Source organism: Paralichthys olivaceus, chromosome 11, assembly GCF_024713975.1.
Source record: "Paralichthys olivaceus isolate ysfri-2021 chromosome 11, ASM2471397v2, whole genome shotgun sequence".
NCBI classification, from domain to species: domain Eukaryota; kingdom Metazoa; phylum Chordata; class Actinopteri; order Pleuronectiformes; family Paralichthyidae; genus Paralichthys; species Paralichthys olivaceus.
Window position 1 is genome coordinate 25,854,234 of NC_091103.1, and position 22,759 is coordinate 25,876,992.

At 40.2% G+C, this 22,759-nt stretch overlaps 1 protein-coding gene, 1 long non-coding RNA gene and 1 pseudogene across 2 annotated transcripts; 2 read left to right on the forward strand and 1 right to left on the reverse strand.

Annotated features, from left to right (window-relative positions):
- Positions 1-9,312: 9,312 nt before the first annotated feature.
- Positions 9,313-22,759, forward strand: part of LOC138412106 (tissue factor-like) — a 39,284-nt pseudogene continuing 25,837 nt past the window's right edge.
- LOC138412105 (general transcription factor II-I repeat domain-containing protein 2A-like) lies at positions 10,173-12,908 on the reverse strand. The gene has a single exon (XM_069534946.1). It carries the CDS (start codon positions 11,781-11,783, stop codon positions 10,545-10,547), a length of 1,239 nt encoding a protein of 412 aa, XP_069391047.1. The 5' UTR covers positions 11,784-12,908; the 3' UTR covers positions 10,173-10,544.
- On the forward strand, positions 14,638-21,605 carry LOC138412083 (uncharacterized). Its single transcript, XR_011244590.1, has 3 exons — positions 14,638-15,347; positions 15,621-15,679; positions 17,597-21,605. It is a non-coding gene; the product is annotated as an uncharacterized lncRNA (long non-coding RNA).

The following is a 22,759-nucleotide window of genomic DNA, read 5'->3' on the forward strand; positions in this document are numbered from 1 at the left end:
AATGAAATACAACCATAGAATGAAATACTACCATAGAATGAAATACTTGTACTACTCCTACTAATGGCAACCGTACCGATGACATGATGGTCGTGTGATTGTTAACAACAGTATGTAATAATGTAATAATAGTAACACACTTTGGATCTGTCTGTGTGTATGTAATAATAATAACACTATATAATGATCACATTTATAATAATATAGTAGTAATATGTGTCTGTTGTGCTGCTGGGAACGTGGGTTTCATCTTTCCACGAGCTTCCAATCAAAAGCGGTTCACTTTGGATCTCTCTGTGCAAAGTCGCTACAGTCTGCACCACATGTGATGCTCGGTCTCAGGGAGGGCCGTGCCCACCCTCCGGTGGCCGCTCAGGGACCCGCACCAGACACACTTTGGATCTGTCTGTGCAAGCCGCTACAGTCTGCAGCAAATGTGATGCTCGGGCTCAGGGAGGGCCGTGCCCGCCCTCCGGTGGCCGCTCAGAGACCCACACCCGAGCTTTTTTTTTTTAAATCAAGCCTCTCAAGCCCTTTAAGGCCTTATCTCTGATAACTCATCGAGGCTTTGGGCCGGGGATCAGAAATCTCCGTATGCTTGTCAGGGGACGGGGTCTGACCGCTGTGCCGAGTTTCAGACCCGTGCGACCTCCGCAAAGGTCAGACACACCCCTCTTTTTGTTCTATACAGCCTCTCAGGCCCTTTAAGGCCTTATCTCTGATAACTCGTCGAGGCTTTGGACCGGGGATCTGAAATCTCCATATGCTTGTCAGGGGGTGGAGTCTGACAGCTGTGCCGAGTTTCAGACCCGTGCGACCTCCGCAAAGGTCAAAGGTCATATGATGGATGGCTTATCTCAGTGTTTGTGCCGTCTTCTTACCCCCTCTCGCCCCTATACCCTGACCCCCTAACCCTTATGACCTGAAACGTGCTCCTAACACTATTCTGGAGGAGCGATTTGGGCCTCCACACTGTTTCACTCCCGACCGTCCCATTCACTTATCACGGGGAGTCGTTTTTCGCCCATATCTCCACAACCGTAGGTCGTAGCTGCCGGCCACTGCCACCAACGGAAAGAGCCCCCCTGAAAATGGGGGGGGGGGGGGTAGCCAAAGTCCCGAGTCTCTGGCACCCGGGGAAATAGCGTGTCCGCAGGGCCGGACGCGGACACGCTCGGCTATTATCCCCTTACCTAACCCTAACCCTAACCCTAACTCCCTAACCCCTAACCCTAACCCTAACCCCTTACCAGTGGCCCCATGCCTAAACCTAACCATTAACCTAGCCCTAGATCCTAACCCTAACCACTTCCCCTTCTCTAATCCTAACCACTTCCCTTTTTCCTAACCCTAACCAAATCCCCCTTTTCCCTAACCCTAATGATTAACATTTTAAATTAAAATTTTAAAAATTTTAAAAAAGGGGATGAAAATGATGACAAACACAGGACTAATGCTCAAGGCCGTAAGCCAAAGAATGGAACCAACAGGTTCTGTTCATGACTGTGGCCAGAACAAACCTGGAGCAGATTCTCCCCTTTAAACAAATAAAACAAAAATAGTTATGAAACAAGATGGAATAAATAAACATATTATTTTATGTATGTGTGTGTGTGTATATATGTACATATATAGTTGTATGTGTGTATACATGTACGCATACATTATTATTTTTTATTATTATTATCATTATCATTATTATTATTATTATTATTATTACTATTATTATTACTATTACTATTAATATTATTTATCCAATCTAATTTAAATCAATTGAAACAATTCCTAAAAAAGTTAGACATTTTTTAAAACAAAATCACTTTCCTCACCTCTCTTCCCTCATGAAAGTGAGGGAGTAGGGGGAGGCAGAGTTCACAGCCCGAACAGGCGGGGGAGGGCTTAGCCCGGACAGGCTTCTCTCCCTGACTCTGCTACCCTTATTATATGAATGGTATAAAAAAATATGAAAAGGAGGATTCCAAACCAAATCACTTTTATGAATTTTTTTTTTTATATATACGAATTAATTAATAAGGAGATATTTTAAATTTTATTCCTAATTCTATTTTACAACTCAAACTAGATTGTAAACAATATTTTACATACAACAACAAGTTTTAAACTTGATAAAAATAACGTTTTCCTCTGATTGGCTCCACTACTCCCAAAGGATCAAGGGAGTTGATTAAATAATGAATTTTTCTCCATTCATTTCCCTTATATCAACCACCAATCCTAAAAAAAAGTTGGAATCATAAACAAATTACTATCCCAATAAGGATTTCCCTAAAATTAAAAAAAATATTTTAAAACATACTCAGAAATTTCAATTACTTATGAATTTTTTACAACTTTAAAATAATTTTTTCTCCTTAAAATACACATCCCACTCTCAAACAATAAGAATTAAACTTTACAAATATATTTTATCCACTAATTAACCAAAAAATGGTAAATACACTGAGATTCTCAGATGTTTTGTTTTAACCACGATAAATAGGAACACGTGTGAGCAAGACTTCCCCCCAAAATACATGACAAAACACAATAGAATGAAATACAACAATAAAATGAAATACTTGTTCTACTACTACTACTACTACTACTTATGGTGAGTATACTGATGACATGATGCTATTGTGATTGTTAACAACAGTATGTAACAATAATACTATATAATGATAATATTTATAATAATATATTAGAAATATGTGTTGTGCTTCTGCTGCTGCTTCATTGGAAAAAAAAAACATTCAGCCACTCGGCCCTGTCCATGATGAAACACTAAAACACTTGACTTCGGCTAACAATAGTCTTTGGCTTCCACTGACTGCATTTCCATTGGATTTGCACTCAAGATCAATGCTTTTTAATACTTTGTGAGTGTGGGAATCATGGGGATTGTGACTTGATCAGGTGGGTGCAATTGTTTTTTTTGTCCACCAGATGGAGGTCATTGACCACTGAGCACAACAGTTTTTTCAAGCTTCAACATCTTGAATCAACTTCATCAGTGTTCAAGTCAAGTCAACTTGTCACTTATCAATAATGCCATGTGTGCAGGACATACAGACAATTGAAATAGTGTTTCCCTCTTATCCCCGGTGCAAACAACATTCAACATGAAATATCAAATATCAAAAATACAAGTCATTCAAAGATAGAAACAGGCAGTGGCAAATCTAGATGATATCAAGAGTATAAATATTGCAGATATGGTGGGATGAACAGAATGAACGGTATAAATAGAAACAGAATTATCAGTGGAATATCAATAGAAATATGGAAATATGAACAGAATTACAGTAGAAATAGAAATGGGATGCTCTCCAAATAAAATCCACCACCACCACCATGACTACAAATTACCTGAAACGTGCTCCTAACACTATTCTGGAGGAACGATTTCAGCCTCCACACTTTTTTCACTCCTGACCGTCGCATTCATTATCATGATCATTTATTGTTCTCTTAGTTTGTTGTTGTTGTTGTTGCTGCTGCTGTTGCTGCTGTTTGGTGTGATGTTTTAAATCCATGTTTTATTGTGCTACAAAGGACAATGCCTTGAATACATTGATTTTATTGCATTAAAATACAATACATAATACAATAGAATGAAATAACCATAGAATGAAATACAACAATAGAATGAAATACAACCATAGAATGAAATACAACCATAGAATGATATACTTGTACTACTACTACTACTACTAATGGCAACCGTACTGATGACATGATGGTCGTGTGATTGTTAACAACAGTATGTAATAATGTAATAATAGTAACACACTTTGAATCTGTCTGTGTGTATGTAATAATAATAACACTATATAATGATCACATTTATAATAATATAGTAGTAATATGTGTCTGTTGTGCTGCTGGGAACGTGGGTTTCATCTTTCTACGAGCTTCCTATTAAAAGCGGTTCACTTTGGATCTCTCTGTGCAAAGCAGCTACAGTCTGCACCACATGTGATGCTCGGTCTCAGGGAGGGCCATGCCCGCCCTCCGGTGGCAGCTCAGGGACCCGCACCAGGCACACTTTGGATCTGTCTGTGCAAAGCCACTACAGTCTGCAGCACATGTGATGCTCGGGCTCAGGGAGGGCCGTGCCCGCCCTCCGGTGGCCGCTCAGAGACCCACTCCCGAGCTTTTTTTTTTTTAAATCAAGCCTCTCAAGCCCTTTAAGGCCTTATCTCTGATAACTCATGGAGGCTTCGGGCAGGGGATCTGAAAAATGAGTATGCTTGTCAGGGGTCTGGGTCTGACCGCTGTGCCGAGTTTCAGACCCGTGTGACCTCCGCAAAGGTCAAAGGTCACATGATGGATGGCTTATCTCAGTGTTTGTGCCGTCTTCTTACCCCCTCTCGCCCCTATACCCTGACCCCCTAACCCTTATGACTTGAAACGTGCTCCTAACACTATTCTGGAGGAGCGATTTGGGCCTCCACACTGTTTCACTCCCGACCGTCCCATTCGCTTATCACAGGGAGTCATTTTTCGCCCATATCTCTGCAACCGTAGGTCGTAGCTGCCGGCCACTGCCACCAACGGAAAGAGCCCCCCTGAAAATGGAGGGGGGTAGCCAAAGTCCCGAGTCTCTGGCACCCCGGGAAATAGCGCGTCCGCAGAGCCGGACGCGGACACACTCGGCTATTATCCCCTTACCTAACCCTAACCCTAACCCTAACCCCTAACCCTAACCCTAACCATTAACCTAGCCCTAGATCCTAACCCTATCCACTTCCCCTTCTCAATCCTAACCACTTCCCTTTTTCCTAACCCTCACCAAATCCCCCTTTTCCCTAACCCTAATGATTGACATTTTAAATTTAAATTTTAAAAATTTTAAAAAGGGGATGAAAATGATGACAAACACAGGACTAATGCTCAAGGCCGTAAGCCAAAGAATGGAACCAACAGGTTCTGTTCATGACTGTGGCCAGAACAAACCTGGAGCAGATTCTCCCCTTTAAACAAATAAAACAAAAATAGTTATGAAACAAGATGGAATAAATAAACATATTTTTTTATATATGTGTGTGTGTGTGTATATATGTACATATATAGTTGTATGTGTGTATACATGTACGCATACATTATTATTTTTTATTATTATTATCATTATCATTATCATTATCATTATCATTATTATTATTACTATTATTATTACTATTACTATTAATATTATTTATCCAATCTAATTTAAATCAATTGAAACAATTCCTAAAAAAGTTAGACATTTTTTAAAACAAAATCACTTTCCTCACCTCTCTTCCCTCATGAAAGTGAGGGAGTAGGGGGAGGCAGAGTTCACAGCCCGAACAGGCGGGGGAGGGCTTAGCCCGGACAGGCTTCTCTCCCTGACTCTGCTACCCTTATTATATGAATGGTATAAAAAAATATGAAAAGGAGGATTCCAAACCAAATCACTTTTATGAATTTTTTTTTTTTATATATACGAATTAATTAATAAGGAGATATTTTAAATTTTATTCCTAATTCTATTTTACAACTCAAACTAGATTGTAAACAATATTTTACATACAACAACAAGTTTTAAACTTGATAAAAATAACGTTTTCCTCTGATTGGCTCCACTACTCCCAAAGGATCAAGGGAGTTGATTAAATAATGAATTTTTCTCCATTCATTTCCCTTATATCAACCACCAATCCTAAAAAAAAGTTGGAATCATAAACAAATTACTATCCCAATAAGGATTTCCCTAAAATTAAAAAAAATATTTTAAAACATACTCAGAAATTTCAATTACTTATGAATTTTTTACAACTTTAAAATAATTTTTTCTCCTTAAAATACACATCCCACTCTCAAACAATAAGAATTAAACTTTACAAATATATTTTATCCACTAATTAACCAAAAAATGGTAAATACACTGAGATTCTCAGATGTTTTGTTTTAACCACGATAAATAGGAACACGTGTGAGCAAGACTTCCCCCCAAAATACATGACAAAACACAATAGAATGAAATACAACAATAAAATGAAATACTTGTTCTACTACTACTACTACTACTACTTATGGTGAGTATACTGATGACATGATGCTATTGTGATTGTTAACAACAGTATGTAACAATAATACTATATAATGATAATATTTATAATAATATATTAGAAATATGTGTTGTGCTTCTGCTGCTGCTTCATTGGAAAAAAAAAACATTCAGCCACTCGGCCCTGTCCATGATGAAACACTAAAACACTTGACTTCGGCTAACAATAGTCTTTGGCTTCCACTGACTGCATTTCCATTGGATTTGCACTCAAGATCAATGCTTTTTAATGCTTTGTGAGTGTGGGAATCATGGGGATTGTGACTTGATCAGGTGGGTGCAATTGTTTTTTTTGTCCACCAGATGGAGGTCATTGACCACTGAGCACAACAGTTTTTTCAAGCTTCAACATCTTGAATCAACTTCATCAGTGTTCAAGTCAAGTCAACTTGTCACTTATCAATAATGCCATGTGTGCAGGACATACAGACAATTGAAATAGTGTTTCCCTCTTATCCCCGGTGCAAACAACATTCAACATAAAATATCAAATATCAAAAATACAAGTCATTCAAAGATAGAAACAGGCAGTGGCAAATCTAGATGATATCAAGAGTATAAATATTGCAGATATGGTGGGATGAACAGAATGAACGGTATAAATAGAAACAGAATTATCAGTGGAATATCAATAGAAATATGGAAATATGAACAGAATTACAGTAGAAATAGAAATGGGATGCTCTCCAAATAAAATCCACCACCACCACCATGACTACAAATTACCTGAAACGTGCTCCTAACACTATTCTGGAGGAACGATTTCAGCCTCCACACTTTTTTCACTCCTGACCGTCGCATTCATTATCATGATCATTTATTGTTCACTTAGTTTGTTGTTGTTGTTGTTGCTGCTGCTGTTGCTGCTGTTTGGTGTGATGTTTTAAATCCATGTTTTATTGTGCTACAAAGGACAATGCCTTGAATATATTGATTTTATTGCATTAAAATACAATACATAATACAATAGAATGAAATACAACAATAGAATGCAATACAACCATAGAATGAAATACAACCATAGAATGAAATACTTGTATTACTACTACTACTACTAATGGCAACCGTACTGATGACATGATGGTCGTGTGATTGTTAACAACAGTATGTAATAATGTAATAATAGTAACACACTTTGAATCTGTCTGTGTGTATGTAATAATAATAACACTATATAATGATCACATTTATAATAATATAGTAGTAATATGTGTCTGTTGTGCTGCTGGGAACGTGGGTTTCATCTTTCTACGAGCTTCCTATCAAAAGCGGTTCACTTTGGATCTCTCTGTGCAAAGCCGCTACAGTCTGCACCACATGTGATGCTCGGTCTCAGGGAGGGCCGTGCCCGCCCTCCGGTGGCCGCTCAGAGACCCACTCCCGAGCTAATTTTTTAAATCAAGCCTCTCAAGCCCTTTAAGGCCTTATCTCTGATAACTCATGGAGGCTTCGGGCAGGGGATCTGAAAAATGAGTATGCTTGTCAGGGGACGGGGTCTGACCGCTGTCCTGAGTTTCAGACCCGTGCGACCTCCGCAAAGGTCAGACACACCCCTCTTTTTGTTCGATAAAGCCTCTCACGCCCTTTAAGGCCTTATCTCTGATAACTCATCGAGGCTTTGGGCCGGGGATCTGAAATATCCGTATGCTTGTCAGGGGACGGGGTCTGACCGCTGTGCCAAGTTTCGGACCTGTGCGACTTCCGCAAAGGTCAGACACACCCCTCTTTTTGTTCTATACAGCCTCTCAGGCCCTTTAAGGCCCTTATCTCTGATAACTCATGGAGGCTTTGGGCAGGGGATCTGAAAAATGAGTATGCTTGTCAGGGGACGGGGTCTGACCGCTGTGCCGAGTTTCAGACCCGTGCAACCTCCGCAAAGGTCAGACACACCCCTCTTTTTGTTCTATACAGCCTCTCAGGCCCTTTAAGGCCTTATCTCTGATAACTCATCGAGTCTTTGGACCGGGGATCTGAAATCTCCATTTGCTTATCAGGGGGCGGGGTCTGACCGCTGTGCCGAGTTTCAGACCCGTGCGACCTCCGCAAAGGTCAAAGGTCACATGATGGATGGCTTATCTCAGTGTTTGTGCCGTCTTCTTACCCCCTCTTGCCCCTATACCCTGACACCCTAACCCTTATGACCTGAAACATGCTCCTAACACTATTCTGGAGGAGCGATTTGGGCCTCCACACTGTTTCACTCCCGACCGTTCCATTCGCTTATCACGGGGAGTCGTTTTTTGCCCATATCTCCGCAACCGTAGGTCGTAGCTGCCGGCCACTGCCAGCAACGGAAAGAGCACCCCTAAAAATGGGGGGGTGGGGGTAGCCAATGTCCCGAGTCTCTGGCACCCCGGGAAATAGCATGTCTGCAGAGCCGGACGCGGACACGCTTTGTGAGTGTGGGAATCATGGGGATTGTGACTTGATCAGGTGGGTGCAATGGTTTTTTACGTCCACCAGATGGAGGTCATTGACCACTGATCACAATAGTTTTTTCAAGCTTCAACATCTTGAATCAACTTTATCAGTGTTCAAGTCAAGTCAACTTTATGATCAATAATGCCATATGTGCAGGACATACAGAGAATAGAAATAGCTTTTCCCTCTTATCCCCGGTGCAAACAGCATTCAACATGAAATATAAAATATCTAGTATGTAATAATGTAATAATAACAACACACTTTGGATCTCTCTGTGTGTATGTAATAATAATAACACTATATAATAATCATATTTATAATAATATAGTAGTAATATGGGTCTGTTGTGCTGCTGCTACTGCTGCATCATTCACTACTGACCGTCCCATTCGCTTATAATGGAGAGTGTTTTTCCCTGAATATCTCAGGGACGGAAGGTCGTAGCTGCCGGCCACTGCCACCAACGGAAAGAGCACCCCTGAAAATGGGGAGGTAGCCAAAGTCCTGAGTCTCTGGCACCCCGGGAAATTACGTGTCCACCGAGCCGGACGCCGACACGCTTGGCTATTATCCCCCTACCTAACCCTAACCCCAACCCCTAACCCCTAATCCTACCCCCCCCACACACACACACACTCATTTATTTATTTTAATAAATATCAATTTTTGTACAGTTTACTGAATATATTGCGATACTACTGCTCAATGAATTACTATTATTATCCCATCACCTATTCAATTTGTAACCCATGTCAAGATATGATATAAATAAGAATAAATAGTTTAAAGGCTGCATAAATAAGTTTAAAATTAGTGATCCATTTTATGTAAGTCAATTCATCAAAGTTAATTAGAAATGTTCATACAACAATAATTTAATGTCTATTTAAGATTAAAAGTATGCTGACAGAAATTTCATGCCTGCCCCTTTAAGGGACTAGTGACACTCAACGCAGCGCCTGCGTGATGCTGCAGCAGAGACCATAGGGAGAGAGCAGAGGAAAAAACGGAGAAAAACGAGCTGCGATTAATAAGCAGAAAAAGAGTGAAAAAAGTTGATTTAGCAGTTGAAAAATATAACTTACCTGGTCGGGAACTGACGGGGATTTTATGAGAACTAAGTCACACCGGTTTTGGTGAGTTTTGTGTTTATTTTCTTGCAATTTTGCTGCGTTGTACCTTTTTAGCGGAAAGCTAATGCTAAAAACGTAGCTATTCACAAGGAAATGCTCCGTCATAACCTGTTTATCAGTTATTTTTTTGGGTTTATGAAGACTGTAAATGTTACAAAAGTGTGTGTAAGCTGTATAAATGAAAGGTATGCGCTGTAGTTTGTGTGGGAGACGGAGCCGTGAGTTGAAAGAGACCGCTCCGCTGCCATTTTGAGACGAAAAAACACCGCAGCAGTAATGTTACAACTCAGAAACTGTGAAACATTTAATTGTGTGATTTGAGGATTTAAAAAGAGATTATTTGTGTTTATGACATGTTACACAGGTCAGGTTTTTTGCTCAGTTTGAAGCTGGGTCGGAGCAAGGACTGTGCACACACAGACGGGAGTCAAGATGGCGAGCCAGACCCAGACCTTCACCTTCAACTCATCTACTCCTTCGCGCCAGTGAGGAAATCTTCGGCGTACGGTGACTCAGTGGTAGGAGTATCAGGAACTAGTTTGAACTGAACTGATTGATTTGTTATTTTTTTCGGACTAAATTGAACTGAGGAGAAAAAAGACTGGTCTAACTTAACTTAGATTAGCTACGAAAGGAAAAAGTGAAATACTCTTTTCAATTATACTTGCCTTAGTATTAGGAACCTGCAGGGTATTTGTTTTGTTTTGTGTACTGTATTTTATATGTGTGTTTTGCATTCAGTAAATTGCCGGCCTTTTGTACTTAGAGCAACGGTCTCTGGTGTGATTAGTCTTGCTTCCCACTCCTTAGAACAGGGGTGGGGAATCTTTTTCACATCAAGGGCCATTTCAATTTTTCCAAAGTCCTCAGAGGGCCATACCATTATGAACACATAACTAAAGATGAAAAAAAAGACAAAAAAAGTCTATAACTGCTGCGTTACTAAGCCTCATGTTTGCTGCATGTCTAGACTCACCTAATGTGATGGCTGGAAACTGTTTTTCTCTAGCAAGGCGTCTGATATTAGCTGGCAGTGATGATGATGCTACTCGAAGCTGGTTTTCCAAGTTTGAGTCAGTCAGTCTTGAGCGGAAGCGAGTCTTTGCAAGAGTCAGTTTTGAAAAGAACTGTTCACAGCGATACGTTGTCCCAAACAGAGATGCAAACTTCAGGGCATGTCTCCTCAGGATGGGAAAATCCTCAGCACGAACATACAGTTTGTAAAAGTCCAGCAGAGAAAGGTTGTGGTACTTGGCTTTGAGCTCGTTGTTGTTTTGCAGATCAATTATTTCCATTTGGAGGTTGTCTGGCACATCAGACGGTTGCACATTAAATGGTGTCGCAAACACGTCGAGTTCCTTTTGTATATTTTTCACATCATGAAACCTCTCATCAAATGCCTGGATGAGTTTTGCACACTCACCAGCATATTCAGTCGTAACATCAGGCTTTTGTTCTTGTAGGGTGGGAAAGTGCACAGTGTTTCCCCTTTCCAGCTGTCCTTGCCACAGCCTTAACTTCACTTCAAATGATTTCACATTTGAAAGCAGAGAGCTGATGAGCTGGTTGGGACCTTGCAGCTTGATGTTTAGCTCTGACAGGTGCTTGCTGATGTCCACCATGAAGGCCAGATCACGGAGGAACTTGCCATCACTGAGCTCCATGACAGGTCCACCCTTCATCTCCATGAAGCGTCTGACTTCTTCCCGCAGTGTATAAAACCGTGCGAGCATATTTGCACGACTCAGCCATCGCACTTCACAATGATAAACCAGATCACCATACTCTGACTCAAGCTCGCTGAGTAACTCCTTGAACTGGCGGTTGTTCAGCCCTCTGCTTTTAATGAAGTTTATGGTGGACACAACTGTTGTCATCACATTGTTAAGCTTCAGGGAATGTGCACACAAACTCTCTTGATGTATGATACAGTGGCATACAACTAAATCACTTGGATCCAGACTCAGTCGGCTCATTTCTTTTTTGACTAAAGCAGTCAATCCTTTTTGCGCGCCAACCATTGCGGGAGCTCCGTCAGTGGCGATGCCGCTCAACTTCTCAAATGGCAGTTCAAAATTGTTCATGGCCACAATAACTTGATTGAACAAATCCTCACCTTTAGTAGTGCCATGCATGGCTTGCAAAGACAGCAACTCCTCCTTTGTTGTCTGTTGTCTCGTCACAGGCCAGAGAAAAATACTCGAAGTCTCTTGCAGTGTTCTTGAGTGTTTTTTCAATATCTTGCGCCATATCAGTAATCCTTTCTGAAACGGTTCTCCGGGACAAACTGACGCTTTGAAATGATTTCACGTTGTCGGGGGCTAGCAGCTCCGCGGCGGCTACGAGGCACTCCTTCACGAACTCTCCTTCAGCGTGAGGTTTCAGCTTCGTGGCTATCAGTTCACTCACCACAAAACTTGCACGCGTAATATTCTCTCTGTCAGTCTGTGGCCGTGTGATAGCTGCCTGTTGAGCACCCAAACTCCGACGAAGAGCGTTAATTTTATCCAAAACGCATTTGTCCTTTCAACTCGTCGAGTTTAGCATGTTTCGAGCTGTAATGGCGCTCGACATTGGCCTTTTTCATCACCGCAAGCGCCTCGCCACAAACTAGGCACACTGGCTTGCCTTTCACTTCAACAAAGAAAAAGTCATTTGTCCATTTTTCCTGAAATACGCGGCATTCTCCGTCCACCTTCCTTTTCTTGACAGTCGCCATGATGCATCACTTGTTTGTGTCGGTACTTGTCATGTGTCAGTCACTCCGACCCAATGCAGTGGTACGTACATCACATGCTGTGTTCACTGACCCTGACGTTGACTCGGACATAGGACTCTCTCTCGGAAAACTAATGACGGGCGATATATTTTTTTTCCTGATTTTTTTTTTTATTCATGTATGCATATATGAAGATATAAAATATAAAAATTGTATTGCATTGCGGGCCAGTTGAAATGGCCTCGCGGGCCGTATACGGCCCGGAGGCCGGACGTTCCCCACCCCTGCCTTAGAACCTAGAACTGGTCCAGTGGCGCAGTAAGTGGTGTGATACCGGTGCTACAAATTCAATTAAATTTTATTTGTATAGCACCAAATGATAATATACATTATCTCAAGGAGCTTTACATAGAAGGTCAAGACATTAAAATATTGTTTAATATAGAGAAACCTAACAGTTCCCACAATGAGCAAGCACTTTGGTGACTGTGAAGAGTAAAAACTCCCTCACATACAGGGAGAAACCTCTAGCAGAACCAGGTTCAATGTGGACGGTCATCTGCCTCTACTGGTTGGGGTGAGCAGAGAAAAATGGGGAGAGAAGAGAAACAGTGGGGAGGGGGAGGCGAGAGACCAGAACACTTGAGCAACATCAGGTAGCAGCTCTGACTAGTTAAAATGTAAACGATAACAGTGTAAAGAAGTTATTGATTATTAATGATAGCAGCAACAATTAATATAATAATTAATTAAGTATTGTTGTTAATAATAATAATGATAATAATAATAGTTGTTCTCCTTCAGTTCTGGAGTCAGAGATACCTGCAATGAGAGAGAAACAGAGAGAGGGACATGGGAGAAAAAAGACACGTCAATAACATAGTTATTGACATTTATTAAAATAAATAAATGAGTGTGTGTGTGTGTGTGTGGGGGGACTCACCTGATCCAGCCAGGCTTTATCAGAAAGGAATGTTTTAAGTTTAACCTTAAATGCACAGAAGGTGTCTGCCTGGTAGCTGAATGCTCTACCTCATGTTCTACTCTTACAGACTCTTGAAACCACAAGAGAGACTGTGTTTTGGGAACGAAAACACCTACTGTAGATGCTTGAGAGAGAGTCTGAGCCAGGGACAGTAAATATGGTTGAGGTTCCATCAATAAGGTGAGTAATAAAAAATGTGATACCTTACTCTGATGTAAACTGTGTTCTGAGAATGTTTTGTAAATCTGTGGGGATTTATGTAGGTAACATTAATTTGACAACTTGTACCATTTCTATTGGGGAGCCAATTTCACGGCTATGCTCAGTATCAAATTCTAAATCCACATTAAAAAATTGGGGAGTAAAAACATATGAAAAGATGAGGAGGGCAGTTGATTTTCATGTGATTTTTACTATGTTGTAGACTGGTTTGTTTTAAATGTCCCCATGCAAAATGGAACGTGCATAACTTGTAGGTACTACAGTACCAGTATAGTGCCTGGAAAAGATAATATTGGATACATGCATGATGCCTCGAGCTGCAACTGACAAGTAACACAGAAAGTGAGGGTAAACAAATGCACGTAAGAGGCATTGTCATCATCCACAGGGTCTTCTCCTGTGTCTTTTCACTCTGTAATGTGTATACTGATGACTGCCGCAGCTGGCATGACAACAGATTACTTTTCAAACTTGCTGATGACTCTGTGACAGTCAGTCTCCTCCATGCGGATGAGAACAGCCATGGTCCCATTGTGGATTGTGAATCTGTATTGCTGTGACTGCATTTTTACTACTAAATGTGACAAAAACCAAGGACATGAGTTTTAGGCATCAGCCCTCAAACTCTGAGTACTATCATCAAGGGGCAGGTGATAGACTTTGTAAAGAACTACAAGTACCTTGGGATGAACATTAACTATGATCTCTCTGATGACTATGTCCCTGATGATGGCTGTTTGTATTACGGATAGCATGTGGCTGATCCCTTATTCAGTAGAACATGTAGTAACATGTCCATGTTCCATGCTGTTTATTTAAAAATAATTTACTTGTCTTCTTGTACAATGCTCAATGATATAGATATCCATTCCAGATTTCTGCAACATACCTTGGAATTGTATCCATAATTAATTATGAAAATAAATCCAGTTTATGATTTGTGATATATGACAATTTGATTCTGACTGATCATAATTCAAGGTCAGCTTTAATTTGCCTCAATTCAAGATACCTTAAATTAAGTTTAAAGTTAGAATGTCATTGTGGAAATCCTAAACTAGAATTGTGATTAATGAAGCATTGTGTTAGTTCATGCAGGACACGGAGTCATGTGCTCAGCTATACCGATAGGTTTATGGGTGCTCGTCAGTCACCCACCAATCACAGCCCATTCTCTCACCAAAGCGGTCCCTTTAAATACAACCTCATCCTCACTGATCCCTGCTAAGCTATAACACTTTTAGCACTGTAATGGAAATTTTACATTTGTGTGTGTATAAATGCATAAACAGACATGTATGTGGAGGACTGACCAAATGGTTGACCAAATTGTTCATCTAAAAGGGCAACTTTAAGGTTTACGGTGATGGCTTAAGAAACTTGAGTTTTATGGCCTTGAGAAACCACAACTTTATGGTATCTCGTATCTCTGATTGGGATCAAACAACTGGGATCTCACAGGGGGGGGGAGTCATCCACAGAACATGTAAACAAAAGGACAGGATGTCTCCTCCACTGAGTGAAAATACAGAAGGGTAATATATACCTTTGCATGCTTAGTGGGAGGGGGCTGTGATTTATAAGAACACAGATTCTCCTATGTTCTTTGCTTATTTGTGCATGTCTTTCAGACTCATTGTGTACCAATGAGTCCATCTGCAGATGCTGAATTAAACTTAAAGAAAGAAGTGTTTGACTTTGTGCTTGTTTCACAGAAACTGCCACCACAGCACCGAGTCCAAACACGGTTGTGGTAAATCATCTTAAACAAAGGTACCTTGCCTGCTACGCCCACTGGGGGCTCTGCATATGTTCCCTGTTTTATCTCAGCACGCTGCTCGGCTAACCAGGGAACATCCAAAGAATGGAGCCTTCAGCGCCAATCATAACTGTGTCCCCATTTGCAACAAATGGGTAAATCATGACAAAGAGTTCCTGACTGAACTCGGAATAAAATGAATTTCTGAAACTATAATAGTTCAAATGAATTGTAGATATCTAATGTTATTTTAATTCTACCATTACCTGTCTTGACATGTACTGTAGATGCTTGAGAGAGTGTCTGAGCCAGGGACAGTAGACATCACTGAGGTTCCATCAATAATGTGAGTATTGAAACGCATGATATTTTACAATATACTGTGAAGTAGATTCTCAGAAAGTTACAGAAATTTGTGGGGGAAAATTGTTTGCAGATGCTATGAATGTCGTGTTAATTTCTGACACTCAGTTCACATTTATAGAGTTGGCTTGTTTTGTCAAGAAATCATCCATGTAAATTAAAAGAACAGGGAACAAATTATTTATCATGTATTGCTATATTTATTTCTTTACCATTTTCACTTTCAGTGTGGCCAGAGGCATTATGTTTTCAGCTTGTCCATCCATCTGTCTGTCCCATTCATGTGAAAGCGATATCTCATGAACAACTACATTATATAAGTCAAAGGTCGAAAGGTCAAGCTCACTTGACTTTGCATTGTTTTGAATACAAAGGAAATATCATTACATGTGGCACAAACATTCACTTGGACTCAATGATGACTTGAATAGAATTCAGTTGTCAAAGATCAAATGGCAAGGTCACTAGGACCTCACAAAGCACACTTCTTGCCTTGTAAATGCGATATATCCGAAATGCCTTGAGGGAATTCTTTCACATTTGGCACCAACATTCGCATGACATTGGATTCAATTTTGGTGGCCAAATGTCACAGTGTTCTCACAAAGTATGTTAATATTTTTCCTGAAAATGATATCTAAAGATCAGCTCATGGGAATCTCGTCAAACTTGGTAAAAACAGTAACTTCAACTCAAAGATGAACGATTTTATTCCCTTCGAAGTTAAAGGTCAGAGTAACCTCAAGTCACTGTAAATGTGATATGTTAGGACTGTCAGTAGGGAATTTCATTATATCTGGTAACTTGGAGTCACTGCTTGAGTGAATTTCTTATCAATGTTACATGAGTTGTCTCTTGGATTTTAGCCCTCTACCTGGTCAGGGGCCTAAACAGGGGCCAAAAAGACACGACTCAGAAACTTGTAGGCATTTTACATCTAGGAAAAGTGCCACCAATTGTCCAGCAGGCATGCCTCACAAGGTGCTTCCAACTTGGGTAGTGTGACTGGGTTGGCAGCCTCTTGGTTCTGGAGCTTTTGGGAAAATTAGGATCCCTTTCGGGGCCTTCCCAAGGGCCTAGGAGCCCCATATTTGACCCACTGGTCACGAGAGGCTCTTTGAGCCTGCATTACCCATTTTCACCAAAACCGCAGAGGGGCCCAGGTGACCTTTGTGACCTTTGGTATCAATTAAGCCAATTTTTGAAGTTCCATTTTGACAGCAGTACCTCAAAGTAATGGTTAATATTTACCAGTGTGTTAGGTGAATGTGTATATGTGCTCAGGAAACTATTTGTAATATGGTCTGTTCGTGTAGCGTGAAGTAATATTGATAATTACATGACGACGATTAAGTCAACATAAGGCACATTAATCTCCTGCAATGCTAACTGTGCGCCGTCTGTGGAATAGTAGTACACCGTGGCTGTGGAAAAACTATGTGACTAGTGTTGTTGCAAGCAGGCTATTTTAAATTTATTTTTTCAGAAATATTTGCGTTACTGAGTGAGTGTACTGTTCTAAATTGTGAGTTGCAATATATTATCAGTATATTAGAAGTAAGCCGAGTTAAAGAATATTTTGTGAAATGCTGTATTTGTTTATCTTACATGCTTATGTTTACTTTATTACTGGTATCCAAAGTTGTTTGATGAATGCAAGTGCTAGGTGACAGATAAGACATGTTAAATGTCTGTCTGGATGTACATTGTCTATAGTAATATTTCAGTATAGTCTATTGACGTATGTAATATTTCAGTTCGGTAGATATTCAGCAGTAATTGTACACATTGTGGCATTTGTATTTACGGTCGGTGGTTACCCTGATAATGAGTCATAATACACATGATCTGAGAAAGGTATGTGTCCATTTATCGTTCACTCAAATACTCCCTTTTTCAGGTATTTTACACTATAAAAACAACTTCCGGCTACGGCGACCCGAATGTAGTTGTGCTTCCTGGGTCCCCGGGGGAACCTCTACTGAAAACTTGGGGCCCCTGGGTGGTTTTGGGCTCGAACTGAGGTAGGAGGTAGGTGGAAAAAATTAGATCTCTTGACCTGCAACACCCAGAGCTTTAATAACACATATGGAGCCTTCTGGGGTGAGAGGAGATCCAGTGTGCAAAATGTCAGAGCTCTAGCTGGTCAGGGGTCCAAACTGCGAATCTTTGATATCATCTAGATTTGCCACTGCCTGTTTATATCTTTGAATGACTTCTATTTTTGATATTTTATATTTCAAGTTGAATGCTGTTTGCACCGGGGATAAGAGGGAAACACTATTTCAATTCTCTATATGTCCTGCACATATGTCATTATTGATCATAAAGTTGACTTGACTTGAACACTGATAAAGTTGATTCAAGATGTTGAATCTTGGAAGAACTGTTGTGATCCGTGTTCAATGACCTCCATCTAGTGGACGGAAAAAACCATTGCACCCACCTAATCAAGTCACAATCCCCATTATTCCTACACTCACAAACCATTAAAAATCAATGATTTTGAGTGCAAATCCAATGGAAATGCAGTCAGTGGAAACCAAAGACTATTGTTAGCAGAAGTCAAGTGTTTTAGTGTTTCATCTTGGACACTGCCTTTGTTATTTGTCTGTAGCCATGTCCAAACTATTCCACAAAGGGCCGAGTGGCTGAATGTTTTCTTGCCAATTCAAGATGCAACAATTTTTACTGTCAAATACACAGCAGAACACACGTTCCCCTGTGAATTGAAATTCTTGTGCTGTCCTTTCTGGAAAACCAGCTGACCAAAATTGACATTCAAATACAATATTGACATCAAATACAATAAGAATATGAAACATGTTTAAGAGTAAGGTGAAAACAAGGGTAATGAGGTGAATAGGGTGAGGATTTTGCAAAACTGAGCAGTGCAAATGTATGCAATGTAAATGTAAACAGTACAAATGGACATAGTTTAATAATGGAGGCAGCTCTCCTGTGAACCCTGCCTGCGGTGGTAAATGCTCTGCAGAGAGGGCAGTGAGTTCTTGATGATTTTTTCTGCTGTCTTCACCACTCTCTGCAGGCATTTGCGGTCCATAGTAAATGTGCTGTCGTACCACACGGTGATGCAGCTGGTCAATATGCTCTCAATGATGCAGCTGTAGAAGTTGCTGAGGATCTTAGGAGTCATCCCAAACTTCCTCAGCCTCCTCAGGAAGTACAGCCGCTGTTGAGCCTTCATGACTAGCTGTGTGGCGTTTAATGTCCAGGTGAGGTCGTCACTGAAGTGGACCCCGAGGTATTTAAAGCTGAAATGATTGAAGCAGCAGCAGCAGCACAACTGACACATATTACTACTATATTATTATTAGTTTGGCAAACCCCCCCCATTTTCAGGGGTGCTCTTTCTGTCGGTGGCAGTGCCCGGCAGCTATGACCTTCGGTCCCTGAGATATTCAGGGAAAAACACTCCCCATTAAAAGCGAATGGGATGGTCAGTAGTGAAAGTTTCACCAAGTGTGGAGGCCCAAATCGTTCCTCCAGAATAGTGTTAGGAGCACGTTTCAGGTTATTTGTAGTCGTGGTGGTGGTGGTTTGTAGTGCTGGATTTTTTTGGGAGAGCATCACATTTATATTAGTACTGTAATTCTGTACATACTGCCATATTTATATTCAACTGATAATTCTGTTTATATTTATACCATTCATTCTGTTCATCCCGCCATATCTGCCATATTTATACTCTTGATATGGTCTAGATTTGCCACTGCCTGTTTATATCTTTGAATGACTTCAATTTTTGATATTTTATATTTCATGTTGAATGCTGTTTGCACTGGGGATAAGAGGGAAAAGCTATTTCAATTCTCTGTACTTCCTGCACATATGGCATTATTGATCATAAAGTTGACTTGACTTGAACACTGATAAAGTTGATTCAAGATGTTGAATCTTGGAAAAACTGTTGTGATCCGTGGTCAATGACCTCCATCTAGTGGAAGGAAAAAACCATTGCACCCACCTAATCAAGTCACAATCCCCATTATTCCTACACTCACAAACCATTAAAAATCAATGATTTTGAGTGCAAATCCAATGGAAATGCAGTCAGTGGAAACCAAAGACTATCGTTAGCAGAAGTCAAGTGTTTTAGTGTTTCATCTTGGACACGGCCTTTGTTATTTGTCTGTAGCCATGTCCAAACTATTCCATAAAGGGCTGAGTGGCTGAATGTTTTCTTGCCAATTCAAGATTCAACAATTTTTACTGTCCAATACACACGAGAACACACGTTCCCCTGTGAATTGAAATTCTTGTGCTGTCCTTTCTGGAAAACCAGCCGACCAAAATTGACATTCAAATACAATATTGACATCAAATACAATAAGAATATGAAACATGTTTAAGAGTAAGGTGAAAACAAGGGTAATGAGGTGAATAGGGTGAGGATTTTGCAAAACTGAGCAGTGCAAATGTATGCAATGTAAATGTAAACTGCAAGTGGAGATAGTTTAATAATGGAGGCAGCTCTCCTGTGAACCCTGCCTGCGGTGGTAAATGTGAGTGAGTTCTTGATGATTTTTTCTGCTGTCTTCACCACTCTCTGCAGGCGTTTGCGGTCCATAGTAAATGTGCTGTCGTACCACACGGTGATGCAGCTGGTCAATATGCTCTCAATGATGCAGCTGTAGAAGTTGCTGAGGATCTTAGGAGTCATCCCAAACTTCCTCAGCCTCCTCAGGAAGTACAGCCGCTGTTGAGCCTTCATGACTAGCTGTGTGGCGTTTAATGTCCAGGTGAGGTCGTCACTGAAGTGGACCTCGAGGTATTTAAAGCTGAAATGATTTAAGCAGCAGCAGCAGCACAACTGACACATATTACTACTATCTCACCAGTTACAGTTAAAGCTGTAAAGTTACCCAGATTAACTTCATTATTTTCATTTAGTCAATCCAAACAGTAAAGTGGACAGAATGCATTTTGTTGATTCTACAAATTTTAGCAGGGAGATAACACAATTTCTATGCCAAGATAGAAACAACAATAAGTTTTCACAACTAATATTCAGCAATGAGATGGTCATGATCACCCATGGGCATCATGTAAGAAAACCAAAATACAAATACAAAGTAGAAAAGATAAACCATAGTCTTTTACAAATTTGGGTAAATAACCAAGAATTAAGAATAGCCTTGTCCATGCCTACAATATGAAGAGCCACAGTGAAGGTAGAGGTAATGAGGTAGGATAGTAATCAAAGGAAATATCGTGTTTCAGGGCCATTCTGCACCCATCAATTAAACCTCAAATGAAACCATTTGTTACATTCACAGACTGACATTTCTACAGATAATTACATCTTGATGCCATACAATATAATATGGTTTACGGCAAACAAAAGAGAAGTACTTAAATGTCTCAGAGAAACATTGTCTGAACCATAGACTGTATATAAAGAGGTCTGAACCCAGTTATCTTGCATGGCTTAAGCCTGGCCCCCAGCTTTACTGTGGGGAACCTTGGAGTTACATGAAAACAAGCCTCTGGGACAGCCTTCTTCCACCTACAAAATATGAAAATGAGAAACATCTCGTCTCAAAGAATGCTGAAAAAGTAGTCCATGCATTTGTTACCTGTCGACCGCTTGGGGAATTCTGTGAAAGAATAAAAATGTTGTGGCTTGTTCAGATGTGTTTTACTCACTGCAGAGTGGGGAGAGACATCACACAAGGTGGTACAATTCTTTCTAATGGACAACATTCAGAGTTTAGGTTTTTGTATCATCACTTAAATGGATAGTTCAACGCAAAAAGAAAATTCACTCATTATCTACTCATCTCTTTGCCGATGGAGGGGTCTCTGTGAAAATAAATGTGAATACAACTCCAGGAACTCCTGGACAGGCTAATTTATTATACAATTATGCTCCAATCATTCACTAAGTCATGTGATAAACACCTTCAGCACCCCTGCTGTTTTGGCATATCTGTATGCATTGGGGGTTCAAGTAAATTGAATTCACACTGTGATGTGAGAGCTTGTGAATGGTTTGTATTTATATAGCACCTTTCTAGTCTTGATGATCACTCAAAGCACTTTACAATACAGTTTGCAATTCACCCATTCACACACATATTCATACAGTTTTTTTTTCAATGAAGGGCAATTTGGGGTTCAGCATCTTGCCTAGGTATACTTGCTTGTGTGTCTTGTGTTGCAAGATCCTGCTTTGGCTGGAGCTGGGGGCCATCAGTGAAGTAGAGGTAGCTGGCCACTGCCTCATATAATAATAGCCATGCTCATCCTGCCATTCAGATGAGTTTTGATTTCTGTAGCATTAATTTGATCTTGTTTTGGTCTGGAATTCAGTTCCTGTCAGCCTTATCAGTTGAATTTCTTTTTTGTTTTAGTTCTTTGAAAATTACTTTTTGTTAGAAAAATCTGATCCATCATGTGTCTTCCCTTATTTAGTGCCAGATGACTCTGATGCGCCAAACCAAGTTATAAATTGCCTGTGAAAATAAAACTGAAAATCTTGTAATGTTCAAGGACAAAAGATTATCGGCAAAGTTGGAGCTGCAAAACAAATCAAAAATAAAGAACCTGGGTGTTACTCAGGACTAGATTTTAATCCACACATAAACAATGTCACAAAGATTGCCTTTTATCGTTTAAGAAACATTGCAAGAGTAAGACTGTACCTCACTTTGGAAACTGCCAAAAAGTTCATTCATGCTTTTATACTTTCTCGCCTGGACTACTGTAATGCACTATATTCAGGATTACCGAAAAAATCCATCGATCGCCTACAGTTTTTGCAAAATTCAGCAGCCATGGTTTTAATGAGAAATAGTAAAATATTCCATATTACTCTTATTTTAGTGTCTTTACACTGGATTCTAGCATCACTGAGGATTGATTTTAAAATTATTTTGCTTGTTTTTAATTCTCTTAATGGTACAGCACCGTCATACATCTCTGACTGTTTATGGGAATATGTTACGAATCATTCCCTCAGGTCGTCTACAGCGGGCTTGCTCAATGTCCCCAAAACAAACTATAAAAGGTTTGGGGAAGCAGCTTTCTCTTGCTTCTC

Coding starts and splice junctions, on each gene's coding strand:
- LOC138412105 (XM_069534946.1), bottom strand. CDS start 11,783: ATGCATGGCACTACTAAAGGTGAGGATTTGTTCAATCAAGTTATTGTG.